This window comes from Marmota flaviventris, chromosome 4, assembly GCF_047511675.1.
Source record: "Marmota flaviventris isolate mMarFla1 chromosome 4, mMarFla1.hap1, whole genome shotgun sequence".
Classification (NCBI taxonomy): domain Eukaryota; kingdom Metazoa; phylum Chordata; class Mammalia; order Rodentia; family Sciuridae; genus Marmota; species Marmota flaviventris.
In genome coordinates, this window is record NC_092501.1 from 136716933 (window position 1) to 136742524 (window position 25592).

At 35.2% G+C, this 25592-nt stretch overlaps 2 protein-coding genes and 1 pseudogene across 5 annotated transcripts in view; 1 reads left to right on the top strand and 2 right to left on the bottom strand.

Moving 5' to 3' along the window:
- Positions 1–25592, bottom strand: part of Nbea (neurobeachin) — a 639704-nt gene that overhangs the window by 158336 nt on the left and 455776 nt on the right. The window lies entirely within an intron of this gene.
- Positions 2315–23061, bottom strand: LOC114087256 (uncharacterized; annotated as a pseudogene).
- On the top strand, positions 22638–24687 carry Mab21l1 (mab-21 like 1). The gene has a single exon (XM_027928910.2). It carries the CDS (start codon positions 23118–23120, stop codon positions 24195–24197), a length of 1080 nt encoding a protein of 359 aa, XP_027784711.1. The 5' UTR covers positions 22638–23117; the 3' UTR covers positions 24198–24687.

The window sequence follows — 25592 nt, forward strand, 5'->3', positions numbered from 1 at the left end:
AATATCAAAAAAGTTTATGTCACTAGGACAAAGCATGGCCAACCATAAACTATTAGCGGGAAAAATTAATGGAGCATTTCCATAGATGAGGAACTGAACATTCAGTGTAGATAACTGAAAATGTAACTTTTGTTCTTTAAATATAAATTTTGTCAAAATTCAGATTTAAAGGAAAATATTTTCAGAATGCATTTGCATAAGTTTAACAGGCAAGGTTAGTGTATAATTTATTTTAAAAATTCAGTCAACTTTGTTTTTGAGCATTGTTTCTTCAAAGGACCTTGGAAATTTTTATAAAATGTTAAACTCAATCCCCACTCTCCAGTGCTTTAAGAAAAACATTTCATCATCTGATATTGCTACAGCCATCTCTAAAAAGACACAAAGAAGTTGTGATGTCTTCGTGTGGCACATGGTGATGAGTGGCTGGAGTGTATTCCACCAGGCATCAATATCAAAAGATTCCTCCTGCCTTTGGCCCCTAGCCTGGGAACTATTTAGTAACTGATTTGTTTGCTGAGGAGGTAAAAAAAAAACAAAAAACAAAATGACACATTCAAGGTAAAAACAATAATAACCAAGCTTACAAAGAAATTTTAGTAAGCCATAAATATAAATGCTCATTTCAGGTATTTTTTATTCTAAATAGAACTCTCATTAAGTATTTGGTAGAAAGTTTTTCTTATTAAAATCTCTTTGAAAATTCTAATCTCCACTAAAAACATTGTCTTATTGCAGAGAAATATAGAACAACATTAGACACAATAGATTTATGTTTTTCAGTCCAGGTCTGTGCATGTGTACACAATATTATACAAATAGGAGCATTTTCTCAACCCCCTCCCCCCACCAAAGGACATCAGGCTCTGAATGATTCACTTTGAGTTGCAAAGTTCACTACTTAATAGATAACTGAATGGAGGTTCTCCTGGACTGGTGATCATGTCCTTAATTTTTGTATAGTTGTCATTTTTCACAGATTCTATTTTAATACCCTTAAACATCTGAGTGAAGTATTGGGAGAACTGGCAGTTTCTGTGACTGTTAAACCTAGGCTTAGGAGAAAGAGTTGCTTTTTGATCTAGAAATTCAGGCAATTAAAGTCTGGTTTGATAAAGTTAAGGAAAATATCAAGTTTTCAAAATATAAGGAAGTTACATAATAATTTATTTACAAGTTTGGTAAATTTGTTGGGGGATTGAGGAAGCACTATTTTGTTGCGAAAGACTCAATAAAAGGGCTCACTCAGAATCTAAGTTCTTGCTCCCGCCTGGGAGGACCAGAGGCAGCCTGCATATCAAGCTACTCCTTTACTAAGGCTTCTCCTTGACTCTTTGGGGGAAAAACAAAAACAAAAACAACAAAAAAAAATTTATTACAGTAATTATATAATTTACGTATAGATTTTTATCTTTTTGAGAAGAAACTTTCTTTAAAACAAGTTATAAATTATTACCTGACTTTCCTCCGGATGACTTTAAAAATACACATTAGGGGACGTAATATATGAAAGCACAAGGTTGTCTAGATGGTATTGGAAGTAACTGTAAGATATATTTCCTCTTGTAACTTCCATACATTGGTTTGACCTGTGTCTTGTGGAAGATCACATATAAATAAGCTCCTTGTTATAAATGACAGTTTTGTTTTTTTAGGTGAAACTATTATGTCCTACCTTGTTCTCATCTCTGCCACCCAAATTACTCTTTAGAAGACTAAACTAACCTCAGTTCTTTCAAGTCAAATGTTTTCTGTATCATATGAATCTTGCCTATTATCCAAAGTTTACTAATTTATTAATTCAGTCTGTGTCATCTGTAGATTAATTATTAATTTAATTCTATGGTGTCAGATAAAATTATTTATAATGTTTCAATCATTTTACATTTATTGAAGATTGTTTTATATTGACATATGGTTTATTCTGAATTATCTGTGTTACGTGTGTACTACAGAAGAATTCTGCTAAAGTTGGTTGGAGAGTTCTATAGATATGAATTAGATCTGGTTGGTTTAGACTGTGGTTTGAATCTTCTACATACTTGTTAATCTTCCATACAATTATTCTAACCATCATTGGAAGCAGGGCATTGAATACTCCAACTACTACTGGAGAACTCTATTTTACCTTTGAATTCTGTCTGTTATCGCTGCATGTACATTGGGTCTTTGTTGTTATGTGCATATCATTTATGATGGTTATATCTTTCTAACATATTATTCCTTTTATCATTATGAAATGTTCCTCTTTATATTTAGTGATTTTAGTACAAAAGTCTATTTCATCTAGTATTCTAGTTCTTTTTTTTTTTTTGCTATATGAATTATAATTCCCATTTCATTTTCTTTTTCCCAGAAGATAGCTTTTCTTCACCCATTAAGGACCCAGCTCCTTACATGGGCTTTGGTGGAGGTCATGGGGCAGCACCAGCAGATCTAAAATCAGGTGAGGGTGTTTAGTTCTTCCAGGCCTCACAAGATCGATTCCTGACCACATTGCTGTGAATGGCACAACTCACATAGTGATGCAGCTTCACAAACAGTTTGGAAAGCACACAGTGTCAAAAAACTTGCTTTGGAAATGATCCTGATGGCTGCAGCCTCTACTTCTTAATGGTCTTGTCCTTGGGCATGCACCTGGCATAGTTTGTGCAACAAATAGGCCTCACATGACTGTGGCCCTTTTTGGCACAACCATTATTCCTTCTTTTTTTTTTTTTTTGGTCATTTTGGAAGAGAGGACACAAGAGAGCTGTTCTAGCTCTTCCATGGTTGTCATTTGTATGACATATCTTTTTTCATCCTTTTATTTTTCAATCTATCTGTATCTTTTTGAATCTAAACTCAGTCAAAGCATATAGTTGATAGCATATGGTTATATGTAGAGGGCATATAATTGGACTTTGTTGTTTTAATTTAGACTGACAGTCTTTGTTTTTTGACTGGGTTGTTTAATCCATTTCTACTTAACATTATTATTGATATGGTTAGATTTATGCCTGCCATTTTATTTTTGTTTTTTTACATCTCTAATGTCTCTTTTGTTCATCTATTTCTCTTTATTGCCTTCTTTTGTATTGAGTGAATATTTTCTTGTGTAACATTTGATTCCTTTAATGTTTTATTTAGTACTGTACAGTTAGCCCTCTGTATCTGTGAATTCAACCAACAGCACATCAAAAATATTCACAAAAAATTCACATGCCTATAAAGAACATGTATAGTCCTTTTTAATTGTCCTTATCCCCAAATAATATAAAACTACTTATATAACACTTACATTTTATTAGGTATTATTAGTAACCTAGAGATGATTTAAAAGATATGGAAGGATATGTGTAGGTTATATGCAAATTCTCTGTCATTTTATATAATGGACTTGAGCATCTGTGCATTTTAGTAGCTGCAGGAGTGTCCTGGAACCAATCCCTCATGGATATTAAGAAATGACTGCATATGTTTTAGCTCTTCTCTTAGAAATTGCTCCAGAACTTATAATATACATCTAAATTTATCAGAATACAGATTTATTTTTAAAATTTAGTTCTTATTTGCTTATCCAAAGAATTAGGGAATGACTTGGATTTTCCCCCTTATATCATCATCACATCTTTATTAACAATGTTGAATAAGAAGGTGTGAAATACAGAATTTGCTAATATTTTGCCCTTATCCAGTTTTCTAACATATCTCACTTTGAATTCCTCAACAATGTTTGGTTTTTCAATCAAACTCACAAATTCTTTTAGTCCTCTGAAGCTGTAAATTCATGTAAAGTAATTAATTACTTTCTTATTTTATTACTTATTGGTTTTGTTTTTGTCTTAATCATCATTATGCCCTTTTAAAAGTTATATGAAGACAAACATATAAAGCTGTATCTTAGTATATTTTCTATTGGTATAACAGAAAAATTGAGACTGAGTAATTTACAAAGAAAAGAAGTTTTTTTAGTTCATTATTTTGGAGGCTAGGAAGTTAAAGACTGGGCAGCACATCTTTTCAGCTTTTTGTGAGGGCTTCATGTTGCTTCAACTCTTAGCAGGAAGCAGAAAGGAAATAAGTGCATGTGGAAGAATGAAAGGGGGCAAACTCCTGCAATAGCTAACCCAGGCCCATGAGGAGGGTATTACTCATTCACAAGGGCTCCATTGCATAACTAAACACTTCTCAATAGAATCTACCTTCTAATACTACCACATAGAGGAATTAAGCCTCAACATGAGTTTGCAAAGGGAAAAAACATGTTTTCTCTTTTTAGCAAATTGTTTTTTTAAAAAATATTTAATTAACAACATATCCTTCTGCCATAGCTCCGTAAGAATTCCCATTCCTAGATACATACAGTAATTTAGTTTCTTTCCTTTTTTGCATGAGGAAGTCTGAAGGACAGAGATAATTTTGATTTTATGTAAATTGACATAAAAAATTTAAAAATTAAGGTAACTTAAAAAAATGCATGCACCTACACTATACCAACCGTGGAGAAGTTACGTAATGTAATATTACTGAGAGGGAAACACTATTCAAATTAGGAAGATCACAGAAAGGATAAACTTGATCTTCAGGAATGAATATGTTACCGATTGGTGAAAAGCTAGTAGTATAAGATAGAAAAAGGGAGAAACATCAAGAATTGTGTTTGAAACAGTCAAACTGGGAATTAGGCTAAGGTTTCTGAAGAGGGAGAAATAGGACTAGAGTGATCTGTGAGGAAGTCAGTCCAACAAGTGGGCTATAAAAGGGAAAGATAGAAACAGGAAGCCACAGTTAAGGTGATGAAGACTTGGGCTAGGTGGAGGTGGTGGGTATCAAAAAAGCACATGCAAAAGACACTAGAGAAGAAGGAGAAGCTCAACACTTGGTGATTGATAAAGCACAGGGGTGGGAGAGAAGGAGCAAAGGCCAAGAGAGGGGTCAATAATGGCTAGGACCTTAATTTCCAAATGACAATGGCTCAGGTCAATTACAGAAACAAGGAGGCAAATGAGACAGCAGTCCTCAAGAAAAGCTTTTGGTTTCTACTTGAGATGAAGGAGGTATAATAACAAAAAGGACAGGGAAGCATCCACCAGGCAGTATAAAAATGCATGATGAAGAATTAATAGAGGGGTCAAGATTAGAGGTATAGTTTGTGACATATCTATAAGGAGAAGATGACTAAAGCTGTGTAAGCATAAGAAGAGGATAATACACATCGTTGAGGACTAGAGAATGAAAAGCCAAAGTCAAATTAGTGGTGGGGGCAAAACAGGATAATAAAAAGAGGCAAAAAGACAGCATAGTGATTATGTGCATGGATGCTGAGGTTACAAAGGACTCAAGGCCCACCATCAGCAGCTTTTCTAAACTTCAGTTATTTTATTTCTAAAAGTGAGATAGTTACACATACTCCTCATGCTATTTATGAGCACCTGACATGTAATATATTTGTCCACTTGCTTACAAATGTTAATTGAACCCCAGGTTGTTTACAGCTTCTAAGAAGATGAGATATGAGACACTGAATGGTTCTTTGCTTTCATCCCTGGGTCCTAGATGCCAATTTGGGGGCCACAGGAAAAAAAAATTCCCTTTAATCACTTACTGCATAAATACATACATAGTTTTCAGCAGAGCGTCTTTTAGAGAATGTGTTCAATAGTTAATATTACTCCTTTTGTCAAGAGAAGAAAATTTCAAAAAAGAATAAAAGATTAGAAAAGTCAAGAGACCATTACACTTTATCAAGTAAGAGCTTGTGATAACATTTAGCTATCACTTCAACAGCATCATTACAAACATCATATTCAGCAGAATTGACTAAATACCTCCTTTAGACTTCTTTCCTGTCTTTCTTTCTTCCCCCTCCTTTTTTGCCTTCTTTCTTTTCTTCCTTTATTTAAACAGATATTTATTGAGCACCCCATTATAAGTCAGGCAATATTTTAGATTCTAAATATACTGCAATGAGGAGACAAGGTTCTTGACCTCAATAAGAGCTTAAATTTAAATCAGTAGAGAGACACATTAAACATGATAAATAAGTAAAAATATAAGTTAGACAGTGGTAAGTGCTAAAGGAAAAGAGAAGACAAAGAAATGGGTTAGAGGGAGTCCAGCTGGGGATGTATTGCAATTTTAGGGAGGGCAAACAGCTTAGGGCAGAAGGAAAGTTATGCAGATATTGGGAGCAGAGTTCTGCACAAAGGAACCAGCAATCCATAGGCTCTCCATTGAGTGGTGTCAATGTGCTTGGTGAAGAGACAGCAATAGGGACAGTAGTAGGTAATGGGTTCAGCAAGGTAAATGGAGAGAAACAGGGTGGAGATGTGCTGTGAGGGCTAATGGGGCATTTTAAGGATTTAGACTTTTACTCTGAGATAGGAAGCCATCAGGCAAATCTGAGCTTAAGAATGGCATGATCTTTCTTTTACTGTTAAGAGATCCTTGTGATTACTGCCTGGAAGAGTGTATGCCATATGGCAGGAAGAGGATAAGAAAGGAAGTCAGGACATCTCTCAAGTGTCACTTCTCAGATGTACAGATAAGAGCTGATGGTGGCTCTATATGAAAAGATAGAAGCTATAGGGTTGAGATATGGTATGATTCTGTAGGATCTATTGGTGCTCTGGGTAGGAGTTAAGAAAACAAGATGGGAATCAAAATTGACAGTTAAGTTTTTGACCTAAGTCCCTTAAGAAAGGAGCTGCCATTTATTGAGGTACAGATGACTGCAGGAGGAGCAGATATTCAGTTTGGATGTAAGTTTGAATTGTGTCTTAAGTACATCAGAAGATGTGGAGGAAACCATTGGATATTTGAGCTTGGAGTTGAGGGGAAGAATCTTGGCTAGAGATAAAAATTTAAGAGTGAACAATATATAAATATATTTTATTGGAGATTAAAATGAAAAATTATTCACAACTTCAATAAACACTATAGTATGCTATTAAAATAAACAGGAGAATTAACAAAATCTTCTACTGTAAAGGACAGGATTTATGATATTCATTTAATAATTCATTAAAAATATTCATCTACTCCACGAATGAAGAGTCAGTAAGTGTGAGGGCATCAAAAATTAAAAACTTTCTGACAGCAAAGGAAACAACTAAGAAAGTGGAGAGAGACTAAAGCATTGGAGAAAATCTTTGCCAGCAACTCTTCTGATTTGGTTTAATATTCAGAATATAGAAGCAACTTGAAAAATTTACCCAAAAATAAATAATCCAATCAATAAATGGGCAAACCAACTAAACAGACACTTATCAAAAGAAGAAATATAAATGGTTAGCAAATATATGGTAGTATGTTCAACATCCCTAGCAATCAGGGAAATACAAATCATAACTACACTGAAATTTCATCTCACTCCAGTCAAATGGCAATCATCAAGACTACAAATAACATTGAATTGTTGGTGGGACTGCAAATTAGTATAACCACTTTGGAAATCAGTATAGAGATTCCTCGAAAGATGAGGAATGGTATTGCCATATGACCCATCACTTCTTGAACTAAAGTCAGCGTACTACAGTGATGCAGACACATGAATGTTTACAGCAGCACAATCCACAAAAGCAAAGTTATGGAATCAGCTCAGGTACCTCTCATCAGATGAATGTATGAAGAAAATGCTATGTATATACACAATGGAATTTTATTCAGCATAAAGAAGAATAAAATTATGTCATTTGCTGACAAATGGATGGAACTGGAGAACAACATGCTAAGTGAAATAAGCTGAACTCAAAGTCAAACGTGGAACGTTTTCTATCATATGTGGAAGCTAGAGAGAAGTAAGGAATATTAAAAAACAGAGGAATAATCCCATGAAAATAGAAGGGAGAACACTGGAATAAAGGAAGGCAGTTTAGGGGGAGGTAGGAGGGATAGGAAAGGGGAGGAACTGTATGCTATCTATGTGTGTGAATATATCACTGTGAATTCCACCTTTATGTATATTTATAAAGCACAAATTATAAAAACAAAAAAGTGGTATAGTAGTATAGAGGAAGGGGAGTGGGAGGAGGGAGGGAGAATGAAAGTGGAAGTAATGGGGATTGAAATGGAGCAAATTATATTATGGATGAATATTAATATATGAAAATGACCCCCGGTATTATGTATAACTACAATGCACTGATAAAAAAAATTAAAAAAATTACCAAGGAGCTATACTAGATAAGCTCAGGAGTCTACAGTCAGGAAGAGCTAGACTGAATTCTAGCTCTGTTACTGTGTGAAGTCGGGCCAAAGCAAGTTCAAAATTATTCTAAGTTTTTACATGTATTAATTTACTTAATCTGTGTAAAAATCCTGTGGTATAGATATTATTATTCTTGTTTTGAGGACGAGAAGACAAACTTAGGTTGTGTTTGGCATGACGATTAAGAGGGTGGGCTCTGGACTCTGGGACCAGCTGGCATGGTAGAAAATCTCCACCCTGCAAAGTTCCTGCTTTATAAACTTTGAGAGGTTACCTGACTTCCCTGTGCCTCTGTTTCTTAACAATAGTCAGAACAGCAGTGTATAGTTTTGTTCAGAGGATGAAGGTACAGTAATATATACCAAACCCCTACCATAATACCTAGAATATAGTAAGGACTCGGTATTAACTCATTTTTCCAGTTCATTATTTGTTTCTATAAAAGATGTAAAAATTTAATTTGATAACTTTTTTCATCAAGGTCCTGCAACATGTTATTTTAGTGTTTAGCTGATGTTCAGGCAGAGATTAAAATATAAGAAGAGGAATTCCTTATGTCAGGGTGTACAATTAAAACTAGAATATATCTGAGATAGCACGTAAGCATCTTGTAAAGAGAAAATAAGAAATCTCTAACTGGTCCCTCAGTCAGTCCTTTGTCAACCACTTGGTGATCCACACTGATTTAGAGATTACAGTACATCAAATAAAATGGTTTTGTCCTTAAGGTTATTATCTGAGCTCCAGAGTGTGGTGAATATTAATTGTTGGAATCAACAGATAAAAGTAACAATTCTTAACAATAGTTTCTAGACAAGAGACAACTGAGTAGGACATAGGCTACAAAAGCTACCTACCTGGAGAGACTTCGGTATCTCATTTACTGAGTGTAAGGCTTTAATAAAGTTATAGGCTTCCTTTGTTGGCAACTATGTCTGTCCTCATTCTAGTATGCCCTCAGTAAGCTACCAGATCTTAACCTGCACAACAAAAGTGCCACTCATTGAAACAGTTATAACAGGAAAGGAAAGCTAGTTGATGGGATTTAAAGTGTTACAAGCCATTGAATCACTGACTTCTTGGTGAGGGCATGTAGAGAAATGTCATTCTCAACCCTGTTTGTACAGTGAAGCCATATTAATGAAACAAAGCTTTGAAACATGAAGGCTATTTATAAAGATTTTCAAAAATCCTTGAATATCCTTGGGAAATTAATTTTAGAAATAAAAATCTGCCATTGACGATTTCAAATTATTTTACTTTTATTATTTTCCAGTAGCACTTTTTTAAAAGGCTCTTATCACTTGATGTTTTCTATCCCCTGATCTACTCACAGGTGCCATAAACATTTTGAGAGGTAAACAAACACACAAAGCACAAAGAATTGACATTTCTCTCAACCATGCAACTAACAAATAATGTAAACTTTTACTTTGAAATCTATTTCTCAGCTTTTCAAATACCTCATTTATTTTAATGCTCATCAAACAAACATAAAAAATGTAGCTTCATCAACACAAAACTTGGAAAAAATAAGTGGCATGGATCATGATTTGGAGAATTCGAAGGAATCAAACAAGAGGATGAGAATAAATCACTTAGAGAATTAGCTGTGTTCCAGGCTTCATTAGTTCTAATTATCCCCCAAATATGCTCAGCAGAATGCACTTGGGTCAGCTGGGACTGATGCACAATAGAGTGGGCAACTTATAAACTCCTCAAAGCACAGAAAGAGTTCATAAAACAACTGCTTGTGCATTTAGATTCATGTGATAACACCTCTTATTGCATAAGCCACCAGATGAAGCAGATGGGGCAGCTCTTCACTTGAGAAGGTTTCTTTTGTAAAAGCACTGGACTTCTTTATTCTCTATTCAAGATACAAACTGCAAGAGAGCCAAATCTGAGCAGGCTGTCTTTGTGTTTTATTGCCTACATGTCAGAGCAACAGTAAATAAAGTATAAATGAAACATTTTCACTTAGGGACACACACACAAAAAAAACTTTGGAAAAAAAAAGTGCCCACACTTACAGAAATTTATGGTTTTAAAATAAATAATGCTTACCAAAGAGTTAATAGATGTGGGGATTTTGTCTTTTGGTTTATTATTTTTTAATTTTTTAACCACATAGAGCAACATAGGGAAAGAAAGTATATTTTGTATTTTATTAATTACTTTCTTAATATTGATTACCTTTTACTACTTAAACCTCAAATGCATTTTTTGAACAATGAATCCATTATTTAACGAAGCCCTTTTTGCTCTATATTCACTAACTTACTCTGGCATGCTCTAGGCATTGTAGCTGAAGAAAATAATTAAGCAGAGTAGGTCCTAATTGGTGAGATCACTTTAACTTAATAAAAAAGTTTTCACATTGACTTCAACTTATTAAAAATATCATTTAAAAATCATTTAGCTCTGTTAAATTATTGAGAAACTATTGTTATTGTCAAAAGGTTAAAATACTAATATATCAATGCCTTAATGAGTCCTATGATAGTCTATAAGTCCTAGAAGCACTTTTATTTGCATTTAAAGTTTATTAACTTTTCTGTGCATTAATCAAGCATGGGGGAAATGTAGATTCCATTTGAAGACGCAAAATTTATTGACAGTAAAATTGATAAATGTTGAAATTAGCAAAATTTTATTCCAAGAGGGACTTATTAACTTTGATAAAGCCATGTACAACTAGAACTGAGATTTTAAGGATATGGCAAAAACTATACAAAAGGTGGGGAATATTTAGTAAATTTATCCACAAATTGGCCTCTTTCTATGAGCAAAAATGTTGAATACATTTAAGTTAAATTTATTTGGCTATGGGTATTCTACATGCAGTCTATAAGAATTTTTTAGAAGAAAGGGGCTTGTTCCTATTCAAAATAATAATAGATAACTTGTTATTATAGGTCTAATTATGTGGACTGGGATTGTGGCTCAGTGGCAGAGCGCTTGCCTTGCACATATGAGGTATTGGGTTTGATTCTCAGCACCACATAAAAATAAATAAATAAATAAATAAATAAATAAACAAACAAATAAAATAAAGGTATTGAGTCCATCTACAATTAAAAAAACAAATTAAAAAAATAAATCAAATTATGCAAATAATTCCCCCAAATAGCAAGACAAAAGGAGTTGTCATGTACTTAGGATTTCAGTAATGTGTTTAAACAAATAAGATGTTTGTTGATACACAGCATTTGCCATCAGAGTTATAGTGGCACACAAAAAGCTAATATGACTATGTCTCCTTTAAAAGAGGCCACTCTGCATTCCCAAATCCACTTGAGTATTAATGAATTCCAGGCATCATACGTTACAAAAGTCATGTACCAAAATCAGCCCTGAACAGCAGGGTGACTTATTTTCAATATAATGTCTCAAATACTAAAAATCCTCAATTTACAATGGGGTTATATCCCAACAAACCCATTGCAAATTGGAAGGGTTGTTAAATTGAAATGTATTTAATACACTCAACCTATCGAACATCCCAGCTTAGCAGCACAACACACTGTAAAGGTCGTGTTGTTCCTCCCACCATCTTCAGACCTGTGGTCACTATGGCTGCCCAGCATTACCAGAGAGGAGACTGAATATCACCCAGGGAAAAATATTACAATTCAAAATTAGTAGTATGATTTCCACTGAATGCATATCACTTTTGCACCATTGTAAAGTTGAAAAATTGTAATTTGGGTACTGCTTGTAAGTGAATTTAAAATGCTTATTTCTGTTAAATGGATAAGAACATACAGAAAGAAAAACAGGAAGTAAAATGTAAAAATTTCAAAGAATAAGATTTTGGTTCAGTATTAGGAAGAGCTTTTTAATAATTACAACTGTTTATCAGTGCAAGTAGCTATCTGAGTAGGTAATAAGTTTCTTATCATGGTAGTAAAAGTAGAGTTAGAGGAAGACCATCCATAATGGCGCAGGGAAGACACAGATAGTTATGAAGAAGATCACACTGTGTTCTCCTCTAGAGTTCTTTCTGTCCTAACATAAAATATCACAGACTTCAGGATGAATTTGTTCCTTCTGATTCTGAATATAGTATAAAATTGCATTATATATTTTAATCAAATGTTCACTGTAAGTTTTACATAATTTCATATACAGTGAAATACTTAGGACTTGTTAAGCGTTAGTACTACTAGTAATCAGAAGAAGAATTTCATAATTAAAATGTGTAGATAAGACTTTAAAACATAATCAGATGTGTCACTGGAAAAAGTCCTTATATTTTAGTCTCTGTAACTTACTACAAAATAAAAACAATTGGCATTCACACAACTTTCTTGGAAAAGATTCATTTCAATTTATGATAAAAGAGAGATTTTAATGTGTCTTGATGAGAATGACTTATATAAATCACTAATAACACAAAGTAAAACTATATGGCTAAACCTTTATAAAAAGAAAGTATGCAGAGCTCAGGGTACAGCTCAGGAGTACAGCATTTGCCTAGCATGTACCAGGCTCTGGATTCAATCACCAACACACACACAAAAAAAAAAAGAAGAAGAAGAAGGAGGAGGAGGAGGAGGAGGAGGAGGAGGAGGAGAGGAAGAAAGAAAAGTATATGGGTAATAGATACTTTTCCGAAATAATTATTAAAGCAATTATTTCTTTTCAATATTTTACAAACGTATATCCCACTAATCTGAGTAGTATTTACAATGACATGGACCTTTACATGAATGATTCCAATTTGATATTCATTAAACAGTATGTATCTTTCCTAAAAAATTTATTCCTATGTGATAGATCAATGCATTATACTCATAAAATTAATAACATAAAATGTCTCAATATTAGTTAATTAAAAGCCTCCTATGGAGAACTTGATGTTTACAACGCTGTTCAAACAATCATGTTCTGTAAGCCTATAAGTTTCATTTTAAAATAATACAACTTATTTCAGAGGAACAGTGGCTACAAATTGTATCTCAGTACAGCCAGTCAACACATACTATGCACATACTTATCTCTCAATGTAAAGTCTAGATATTGTAGTGCCAAGAGCAGCCCAGTCACACAATCCTGGCTCTGCAACTACTTGAGTGATTCTCTGTAAGACACTTAACCTTTCTAAATCTCAGTCTCTTTATTTGTAAATGGGAGTTAAAATATTTGTTGTGAAGATTAATGAGATTAAATACTCACTATTAGTCTTCATCTTATCAATCATCTCTCTGAACTCTTAGAATTATTTTAAGTATTAAATGAACAAATGCATGTAAGTTTTCTGCAAACTGAAAATAGTGCAGCATTATCTCATTTAATAGGTAATTTATTCCTCTGTATTAGGTTATGTTTAATAGTGTTCATTACCTTATAGGTATATGTATCATAATATTTTTAAAAAATTCCCAGGAACAAATTAACAACTTTAAAAAGAAATCTCAAGTTTGACAATACTTGGAGGAAACAACCATTAGCAACAATTATTCTCTAAATAAGTTTGGAATGATTCACTGAATTAAAAAAAAATTATATATTCATTTACTTGGAATAGGCTGGGTCTACACACAGAGTGGGAGAATAAGGGATTCTATCCCACTCAGGTAAAGAAGAAAAGAACAGAATACATTTTCCTCTCAAAATTTCACTGATATATTTTTTGGCCTAACCAGTCTGGATAATGTTCGCAATTATTTATACCACCTGATTTATAAAAAGGGTTTAAATACATACTCTAGAGTGGTTGTGAAGTATGTCCTTCCTAGTTTATCATTTAAGAATTTTACAGCATTCAAGGGTAAGACACTGTAAATCATACAAATATTAGAAAATAAAAAAGCATTATTTTATGATGTTCTGATTTTTGTTTTTAAAGATACAGATATTGAAACTATCACAGCTGATCATTTCATTCTGACATGAGTTTAAAAGGTTAAGTTACTATCTGAAGAAAGGTAATCTGGTTGCCTTTCACAGCAGCCTGCAAGCTCTGCAATCTGCATAGAGAGGGGCATTTGTCATCATTAGCTGAGCTGTGACAGCTGGCACCCAGGGTGTCCCAGAATCAAGAAGTGGCAGAGACACTCTTGGTTTAGGTTGCCATTAAGTATAGTAGGTTTTGTGAGGATCAAGTATATTTTATGAAAAGCTTTGTGGTGTAACTAACAGCAGTGAACATATTTGAAATTTCTGTAACATGGATAATACAATGATAGCACATAATTAGCAGGTTGCCTCTAGACAACAAGATGCCAGATTACAGTATGAATAAACATCTACTGCCTGCCACTTAGGTAGAATCGTCTGCAATATCCAAAAAGCTCCAGCAGAGTCGTGTTTATTAGGAAAAAAAAGTTGGGTTAGGGTGATCAATTAAGTATATTCAGGAAACAGACTGAAAGTCCAGAGAATGGTTCTCAGATATATCTTAAATTAAGTTGTAAACAATGCATAACTTCCCTGGAATGAGCTCAAATGCACATACCCAATATGGCACCCATCTTTTGATAACTTGAAAATGAAAATTAAAATCTTTCACACAAATGCAGTCCTCCAATTGTCTGAAGTGTATGTTACTGGTAATGAAAGTTTAAATATATGCTTTGGTAAAAGTTCAAAATCAGACTCTTCTGTCCAAATAAGTGCTGCTAATTATGGGTCCAGAATAGTCATGATTAAAATATCTAGACAAGCATTTTTTAAACTTCAAATTTTTATAGATACCTTGCTATAGTTACTTAATACAAAACTATATAAAAATCAAAGAATAAAGTTTGAATTAAGAAATAGGTTGATCAGACCTTTGGAAATTTAGAATGCTACACTCCCTCTAAAGTCATCAATGCTTAGAAACATAATCAATAACACTAGGTTTTATATTATTATGTAAACTAGTTTTCCACAAATAAAACTAATTTTTGTGTTAATGTAAAATCTATGCAAATACATGCAGTCATTTATCAGGAAAGCTGACAAGCATTCCATATTGGAAGGGGAAATGAAACTGCCTCAAGAATAAAGGCAATTAATTATTTCTGTATTTTTTCTTCTTCTGTCTTGAGGCACAAAAGTTATCCATCCAGTTAAAACAGCAAATGAAATAAAGAGATTTTTTTTTTATTTAAACACATATGGCTTTTGCCTGCAATACTGATCACCACAAGGTCTACAGATGCCCGTGGCTAAATTGTACACTGGCAGATGCACACAGGGGAAAACTGTGCTAATGCAGCGTGGAGAGCAAAACAAATGAAGAACTGAATTTGCTAGTCAAAAAACCAAAAAGCAAAACCCAAAACCCCACTTTTCCCCTGATGAGTTCGGGATTTTGCTTATCAAATACAGGTTAAGGTCACAAAAACAATCAACCTTGGTCTGTTGCAAAAAAAAAAAAAAGAAAAAAAGAAAGAAAGAAAGAAAAAAAAAGATTTTAACTAAGTGAAGGTGTTTTTTATGTATACTCACACATATTAATAATGTAGGTGAACACTGAAGCAATATAGTTTTGTTTCTGTGAACAGAATGGTTAGCAATATTTAAACTTCTCCATTGTAGAATTAAAAGCTTATGACATTCAAAATCGTCATAGAATGTGACTGGATAAATACTGTGGGAAATTCTAGTTGTTACTATTTTTTAAATTATTTTAGTGGCAACCTCTTAAGGTATTATTAAAAAGTGATGAGGGTTATTATGGGACAATTTCACAAATGTGATATTACTTCCTGGTGCCAAAAAGAATTCTCTATTTAGTATCTGTTTTCTTCTAACAGGTAATGTAAAACTGTATAGAAGTCAATTCAATCTTCTATTATCTGAAATACTATGGCTGTGTGTGTGTGTGTGTGCGCGCACATGCGCGTGCATACACAGCTATATTGCAAACCATAAAATGAGTATATTTCCTAAAAATGGTTCAAGATTATTAAGAAAGCAATAAATTCTTTCTTAATAGGCTTGTAAGCATGCATAACATTAAAATTTCTATTGTAATTGCCAAATAAAAATATAAAACAGAAAGCATTTAAATAATTTGTATATCTTTGGGGAAAAAATAAAAAACTAGTTGTACTATTCCAAGTTGTAAAATGGCAAATACTTGAATGAACATTATTATCAATGAAAATGTGTACACTCCTACAATTTAATAATTCTTTAGAATATATGTAAACACCTAAATTTAAATGACAATGTATAATGTAATACAAAATTTGGAATGCAAGCATATGTTCTAAGAATGTGCATATATTAATATTAGTTCTATTTAACCCATTAGCTTCATTGTATTACTGAAAATAAAGTAAAATATAAATACTGATAGATCATACTTTTTCTTTCTCTAGTGTCATAAAAATAACAGTATTACAAATGTGTCTCAAAAGTTGCTTGGTTGAGGAATACACAGAATGGCATATTCATAGACAAAAATCATAGAATGGAATAGGACTGTATGAAAGAATGCCTGTAACTTAAAAAATAGATTAAAACTACAACTGCACTTTTTATTTCATTGGGTTCTCTAGTTTTTATTAGAAACGCTATATCTTACAAATTATGTTTCTATTCTGATTTAGATATTTAGAAAATAAAGATGTATAGATTTAAAACTGCTTTTCATCAAACCACTTCTGACTTGATGTTTAGACAACTGAGCTTTTAAGAAACAATAAATTGTTATACTAAGATGTATATTATTATAATAATAAAAATTATCATATGTAAATTAAAATGAAATATTATGTAGGTGGTCTGCTTATAGATGTTTATAATCTCTATACCTGTATGAACAGTACACTTCTAAATTGAGTTCCTTTTTTTCCCGTGAATTATTTGTATTACTGCACTTAATACATATAATACAAGGTAATCATTTTTACTTGATACAATTATCATTTTAAATTATTACTCTAACTACTGGTCATTAAAAAATAAATCCTAGTTTAGAGAAATTACTTTGTTCATTAAAAAATAAGCTCCAAAACTATAAATTAGAAAGAGGAAAGGTTATTTTAGACATGCAATCACTGAAAGTTGATTATCTTATGTACCATATTCTAGTCTCAAGGTCATGTTGAATATTTTCAGTGGCTTAATCACATACAGTATGGAACAGTAATGAGAGCAATGCAGTCTTGGATGACCCACTACAGATGTACAGATTAACGGACTAATCGCATCTGACTACACTGTTTTCTCTAAGTGCAATAAAAATGTAGCATAGTAAGAGCACCAAGGTTGTAGTCATATATGCAAATGCACGTAAATCCATGTTAATTATCTGTTAAGGAATACTTAGTTTTCATTTATGCATGTAGAAAAGAATCACCTGAGTCCATTTATCCCATCTAATTATTTCATAATATTTGAATGAAAAATACAGGCTGAAATCTAACCAAAAAAAATTTTAGTTTTATCAATTAGAAACATAGTGGTGACTTCATGAAGGGTCCATGAGGAACTAAAATAGTGGAATCAACATTTCTTCCATAATACTCAAGAGATCAATGAATAAACCCATTGTCCATAACATTTGGAAGAGGTTAGAGATCATAACATATTATGAACAATCTTGATTGATAACCTCTTCTCTCTTTTTTTTTTCAGTCTACATATGCAACTTAAAATACCCTGCACTTGTGTGTATATATTCAAATGAAGTGAGGAAACTGAGACAATTATAAATAAGCCAGGCTTTAAATTTCTTTTTCTATCAAAGGAAAGATTTGGTCCTTCTTTACCTATAATTTCTTCAAGTCTGCAAATCAAGCAAGAGGCTAATTCTTGTACAATATACTTTCAACATCCATGTTTAATCTCAAAAGTTACTTTCCTTTTCAATACCTATTAACACCAATATCAGACGTGATCGGGCGCGTTCAGGGTGGTATGGCCGTAGACATATTAACACCAATATCAAGTTTACTAAGCAATACTGTAGAAAAAGAAGTATTTGCCACTACAAGTGATTGCACACTTGGGTGATAAAACCGAGGAAATGGCCTTGATCATTCAAGTGAAAAATAATATTTTTTTAAAAAATTAGCCACAATTCTCAGGATGCTCACATTGAAGAAAAAAACATAGGGCCTAAAATGTTGTAAACAGTGACCTCAATCTTCTGCTTGACTTTGTAATGACCCTAATATTAAAACATGAAATAACAATTTTAAGAAATCAATGGTCCTTTCCAAGATTTCAAGCTATTTTGTTTCAAGTGTTCTTATACCAGGAGTCACAACAGGAAGAAAGGTATAGACACCATCAAATTAGATTACCAGAAAAACTCCCTCTATTTTACTTTATTTAATGTGACACATAAAGAAAACCCTGCACAAATATCTGTCTTTAATTTCTCCAGTGGAAAAAAAGAAATATATTGTGTCTGGCAGAATGAAACAGTTGAAATAGCCCGGCTACATTAAAAAAAAGAGGCGGTGGCATCAGATATGTACAATGAGCCTTCAAAGCCACTCCAGCAGTAGGGATAAATAATTTAATAAACTCAACTTCATATTCTTTTTATCTCCCCAGTGTAATAAGCACATATTAAAAAAAAAAACTTTAAATTCATGAGTTCTTGTGAATAAACTAGCACCCAGCATATAATGAAAAAAATCACAGAATAGTATCTATATAAGCAGTTAATGTGTGTGCATATCATCTAACAGATACAGTTTTCTAGAGGAAAGTTTACAATTGCTGAAATTTGTGCACATGAAATTCAAATTTAAATGAGGATCATTTTAAAAATACAGAGACCTTGCATTCCTGCATCGCACATAATAGAGTTTTTCTTTAAACCTTGTGAGGAGATGGTTTATGCATTACTTTGTGTAGTCCACATAGTAAGTAGATCTACAAAAGTGTTATTAGTTACTCAGGAGATAGTACCTCAAAAGAAGTTTTTCTTTTCTTTTCTTCTTTTTTTTTTGTACTGTTATTTGGAATGCTTTAAAGTAATAAACATCATAATGTTTGATAATTTTTTTATCCAGATGTGTTTGTATCTTTATTGGATTTTTTTTTTTCCTACTGGTACATTTTAAATCAAGGCTGCCTGGTGAACTAGGAAAATGAGAAAAAGTCAAACCTTAAAATCCCAAATAACATTCAAATACAAGTATCTTAATCATTAAATCATGAGATTCTTGGGGTACTTTTCCCTTTAATTAGGTCAGTTTTCTTCAATTATCATGCTATTATTAGCCCATGTCAAAGATGGCCTGCATGCATACCACTGAAAACAATTAAGCATTTATTCTTAAAGAAAGGGACACACACAAGCTTTTATTCTAGCACCAAGATTGTAGCTATAGCAAAAAAAACCAATGACTGGTATCTTTAGAGTTCTTTTATAAACTTTTCATATATGTAAGAGAAGGATTTTAAGCCATCTATGAATTGCATCATCATTTGAAATAACTAGTTCAATGGGTCAAGTGATATTTTTAAAAAATACTATAAAGTAGTTAAATACATTACTCCTACAAAATAAACCTGACTCCAAAACCTAGATTGAAGTCAACTGAATGACACAAAAATATACTATTATTTTTAATTCTTCTCCATAGGTCATTTTAATTTAAAAAAATGTAAGGGATAAAAAAACAGTGGTCCAGATAGTTTAATTTTCCCTTCAACAATGAGGGGTGTTAAGATCACTGAAAGGATTCAGCAAGAGAAGACAATTCATTTCACGTGTTCAGTGTAATAGAAAATCACTGTGTTGCAGCAACAAGCACAACTTGCACCAGAGTATTACTCTAGGGCGCCCAGTTCACCAACGAGGATAACAGCGGACCGGCGAAGCTTATGTTATGTAAATCACTATCAGCGCTGGGTGTGATGGGTGCTTAAGGAAACAGCTCTGAAAACGTGGTCCCAGCGTCCTTAAAACCGAATGACTTCACTTCCCTGGAACATGCTAGGACTAACGAGTTTCTTAGTCTTTTTCGCACCACCTATTTTTCTTTCTTAAAGTGCAAATCGTTAGTGAAGAGGCCCCGGTTGCACCAATTAGTTTCCACAAAGTGCTTCGGTGTTTAGCTTCGCTTTAACCCAATTAATCCGCACAGTGAGCCCCGAAGATGCGCCACCTGCGCGCTTGGCTAGGAGAGGCCGGGCCGGTGCCCCTCGCGGGCCAGTGCCCTGCTCACTAGACCCACCCGAACGGCCCCGGGGCGTCTGAGTCCCTGGCTGCCTCCTGTCCTCCGCAACAGGGGAGCGGGGGAGGGTGTCTGTAGGTGGCCCTAGAAAGCAAGGATGAGTTCTCTGGGCCGAGCATCCTTGGCTGGAACCCAAGGGAGAGGCTCTGGACTCCAGGGCCCAAGGCTGAGAGGAAGCGCCAGCTCGGCTCCTGGGAGGGAAGGCAGCGAGTGGTGAGGGGCGCGTGGGCAAAAAGCACAGTCAGGAGCACACCAGGAGAAAGCCGGGGCACCAAAAAGGTTCCTTTTTGTTCTCTCCCTCTCTCCCCCCCTCTCTCTCTCTCTCTCTCTCTCTCTCTCTCTCTCTCTCTCTCTCTCTCTCTCAATAACTCGCACGCAAAAATCAAGTCCACGGGACAGTGAGCAAAAGAGGAAAGCAAAAGGGCTCAGGAGTGCGGAAGAGGTGGCCAGCGGGAAGCATCCGGGGATCCGCACTGGGTGAGGGCAGAGGTGGCCTTTCCCCAGAGACCCACATCTCCTTTGCCTTCGCGGGCTTCGGGTCCTCTGACTCCGATTTGCCATGTTTTCCTCCTCTTCCAACTGCCAAAAGGTAGCAGTGCGTTCACCCGCGACGCCGGCAAAGTGGCGAGCGGCTTTTCGGGTTCCCAATCCCTGCCCTAAGGGAAAGGATGGGTCTTGGGAAATGAGAAGATGCATGCCATGAGCCCCAAATATAATGTGCTATTTTAACCTAAATCGGAATTTATCACTCTTAGATACCGAGAAAGCAAATTCTAGGAGGCTCTGTGATGCATATCTGTGTGAAAGAAAAAATAAATAAATAAAAAGAAAAGAAAAATCTAAAGGAGTAAAAAGTGGGAGTCCTCAACAAGAACTGTTAAACGTAGCGCTGAAAATGCCTACAAACCTGTTAACTGGAGTTACAGAATTTCTTTGAAAATATTCTTATTTTGAAAGAGAAGGCATTTAAATTAAAAGTAGGCAATTAAAAATACATCTAGGTTTTAAAACCACTAGGAAACCCCTAAATATTTCCTTAGTCCCTGTACATTAAGGACACAAATAATACCATTTAGAAAAAAAATCTACATAAATTCATTTCCTCTTGTAGTTTTAAGTTTCCAAAAATTAGAAATGTTGATTTCTTTCAATTTTCCAAAATGATGTTTAAGTCAAAAAATCTGGATGATTGAAAATTAATTTTCTTTGAAATTATGAATAATTTCTCTTAAATAATATGAAATAGCATAAAATTAGAAGTTTACTGTCAGGTAGACTAAGGACCCTTAAGATAGGAAATATATCCTTAACTGCACATGTGTAAATAAGTCAAAACCCTCAAACCTTCTAATTTTTGGTACAGTTATCTGCCAGTAGATTTGATTTTTATGCTCTCTCCTGAATTTCTTCTATTAAAATACAACTTATTATGAAATTATACTAAAATAATCACTTGGTCCCAGAGATAATTTCTTTTAAAAAGCATTTCTATGAGTACATATACAGCTTAGTGTCCTGATTGAAGCACTAGGCAAGTCTACAGAGGTGCATGGATGATTGCAGATTAGGGGGTGTAGTAAACATCTTTTAAACATCCCAACTCACACTGGGGTAGATAACATCTACCACTCCGCAATAATTTGCAGATTCTTCTCAACAAGTGCAAATGAGGAGAAGAAAAAAAAAACCAGGTAAAAAGAAGAGTATACTATTTGCCAAGGCTTAAAAAAAAATCATACAAACATAGGAATATCCAGAATGTGACAAAAAGAGAAAATCACCCAAGTAATACTCCTTCTAAAGTCAACTTTCCCTGTGTGTGAAAGAGCAAATGTGCATTAAAAAAGACCCCAGGATTAATGACACTAATTATCTTAGTCTAAGTGTAAGTTAGTGACTTTCTTTTAGAAAGCCCCATCTAGTTCCCTAATTGATGGATGCCCATTAATACACCTGTATTTGCATTTCAGCCTAAACAGACAAGCAGGGTTTTCAGCACAGAAGAAAGCTGCTTTGCCAAGTCTTTTCAGAACATCAATATGCTTCAAGTAATACCAAAGCTGAGAGATTCCTCTTGATTTCCAAACTGTCTAGGTGGCCTGGGTGTTTTTCTGCCGGCAGCAGCCTCCTACCTTTAGTTTGTGTGCCTATAGCCATGAGGGGGGATTAATTAGCCGGGTTGGAGCTGAAGGAGGCTGTCGTGACGAGCCCAGTGGCGATTGGCCGCCCGCCTGCCTGGCCCTGCCTTTATAATTTCCACACGAGTGCATCTGGGCTCTTAGACAAACCAACAGCAGCTTCTTCTGACATATACACACGCACACTCACCCCGACGCACACTCAGCCCACTTTTCCTCCATCTGATTAACAGTCTTCTACACACAATGATTACGGGAAAGCGTAAATAAATACGGAAAGGGGTGATTATTTTGACTACTGGAAGAGCTTTGCTGGGTCTCAGCGCAACTTTTGTTTTTATTACTGAGAAGGTGATCTCTCCATGCATTTCTCTCACACAAGGATTCTTTAAAAGGCGAAGAGAGACAGAGAAAGGGGGGGAGAATAATCTTTCACTTTAAGACCGGCTGGGCTCAAAGATAAAAGCAAGGGGAAAGCGGCAGCAGCGGGGAAGCCACCGCTGCAGCACGTCGGAAAGACACTTTTGACGTTTCTGAGCGCTGCGGCCCATTTCTCCACCGAAGTTGGCTCCAGCTCTAGCAGCCGCATTGGATCCCACAGCTTACTGCGAGACTCCGGTATACAATCCGGATCTCTGCCCCAACATGATCGCGGCCCAGGCCAAGCTGGTCTACCATCTGAATAAGTACTACAATGAAAAATGCCAAGCCAGGAAAGCTGCCATTGCCAAAACTATCCGGGAAGTCTGTAAAGTAGTTTCCGACGTACTGAAGGAAGTGGAAGTGCAGGAGCCCCGGTTCATCAGCTCTCTCAACGAGATGGACAATCGCTACGAGGGCCTGGAGGTCATCTCCCCTACCGAATTTGAAGTGGTGCTTTATCTTAACCAAATGGGGGTGTTCAACTTCGTGGACGACGGCTCGCTGCCCGGCTGCGCGGTGCTGAAGTTGAGCGACGGGCGCAAGAGGAGCATGTCCCTCTGGGTGGAATTCATTACCGCCTCCGGCTACCTCTCGGCGCGCAAAATCCGGTCCAGGTTTCAGACGCTGGTGGCTCAGGCAGTAGACAAATGTAGCTACAGGGATGTGGTAAAGATGGTGGCTGACACCAGCGAAGTGAAACTGAGAATCCGAGATAGGTACGTGGTGCAGATTACCCCAGCTTTCAAATGCACCGGGATCTGGCCAAGGAGTGCTGCCCACTGGCCACTTCCCCACATCCCCTGGCCAGGACCCAACCGGGTGGCAGAGGTCAAAGCGGAAGGGTTCAATCTCTTGTCCAAGGAGTGCCACTCCCTGGCCGGCAAACAGAGCTCGGCAGAGAGCGACGCCTGGGTGCTGCAGTTCGCGGAAGCCGAGAACAGACTGCAGATGGGGGGCTGCAGAAAGAAATGCCTCTCCATCCTTAAAACCTTGCGGGATCGTCACCTTGAACTGCCGGGTCAGCCCCTGAACAATTACCACATGAAGACTTTGGTTTCCTACGAGTGTGAAAAGCATCCCCGGGAATCAGACTGGGACGAGTCTTGCCTCGGTGATCGGCTAAACGGGATTTTGCTGCAACTCATCTCCTGCCTGCAGTGCCGGCGGTGTCCCCACTACTTCCTACCGAACTTAGATCTGTTTCAAGGCAAACCTCACTCGGCTCTGGAAAACGCTGCCAAACAAACGTGGCGACTGGCAAGAGAGATCCTGACCAACCCGAAAAGTTTGGAAAAACTTTAGAGGATGATCTAATCAAGAGCCTAAGTGATTACTCGTCTCTCTTAAGTCCTAATTAAATGAAAAATTCCTGTTCAATTCCTATCTAATATTCCATTCGCCAGTGCAAACACTCTCTTCCTTAAAAAGGAGTAATACAATGCTTAGGCATCATCTCACCCACCCCTCCAAGGGGAGAAAAGGAAGTATGAGAAGTGGAGAAAAACCCAAACCCCAAGTATTATAAGACTTATTTACGTAAGATTTCATATCTCCCTTGAAAAGTACACAACACCACCCGGAAAACAGCCTGACTGTAATGCAAGACCACGGCGAACACTCTGCCTAAATATCAAAGGATTATAGCAATCCTGGTGATTTAGGTGCATCTGTCTGTGAGTAAACACGATTTGGATATGCCATCTGAAGGAAAGTGTAATGTATATTTTGATTTGTAACAAATATTGTGATCTCACATTGTCTTTGAAAGTGTGGATGTTGGTGTTTTGTGATTTGGTGAACAGAACTTAAAATTGCCATTTTGGATACTTCCAGACATTTTCCACTAACAAAGATACCATTTAAAGGTAGATTTCTTCCTGGTACTTTTATCTGTCCTTGAAAGTGTCTGAACTTTAAAAGTTTACATTTTGTTTCAAATATATTGCTTGTTCTATTTCTAACATTCCATAAGTATACTTGAAATGTTATTTAAATATATTCAAAGAAATTTGAATTCAGCTTATATAATAACGCTTGAATATCTGAATTATATATTTGAAAAATGCACTTGAAATACACTGGATAATTTTGTGATTTAGATTTTAATTTCTGTTGCTGGTTTTTATTTAATTAGAAGCTAATAAATGAAGTAAAACAGTTGTGTCTCACATTAAGTTGTTCTTCTATCAAAAGATGTGATGTTTCATTTTGAACACTGACTGCACTTGAACATTTAAACATTTTGAGAAATGTGCTAATGAAATCATTAAAAATAAAACTTAAGACATTGGAGAAAGGCTCTTTTTGTATAGCTACAGACAGTAACCATCTCCTCTCAGTTTCTTACTTATTTATAAGACTATTCCTTTCTGTAATTGACACAATTTAAATCTACATCTGAAAGCTTGGTCTTCTAATTAGTATTTTCATAGCATTTTTTTTGGTAGCATAAGGAAAATCTATCATGATGACAGAGAATACTGAGTTAAAAATCAGACAAATTCAGAGAAAATGAACTTAAAGTCATGATAAAAATTTTGAAATTTGTATATGAAAACCAAGTCAATAAAAGAAAGGTCATTTCTGATCAATATGCTTTATGCAAATAAGAGTTCTATTTGCAGAATAAATTGATAAGAAAACCAAAATTGTTTTCTACTTCTCAGGGCAAACGAATGATAAAACACAAAGACAAGC

What these genes read in the sequence shown, in the direction of transcription:
- Mab21l1 (XM_027928910.2), top strand. Translation starts at nt 23,118, where the DNA reads ATGATCGCGGCCCAGGCCAAGCTGGTCTACCATCTGAATAAGTACTAC.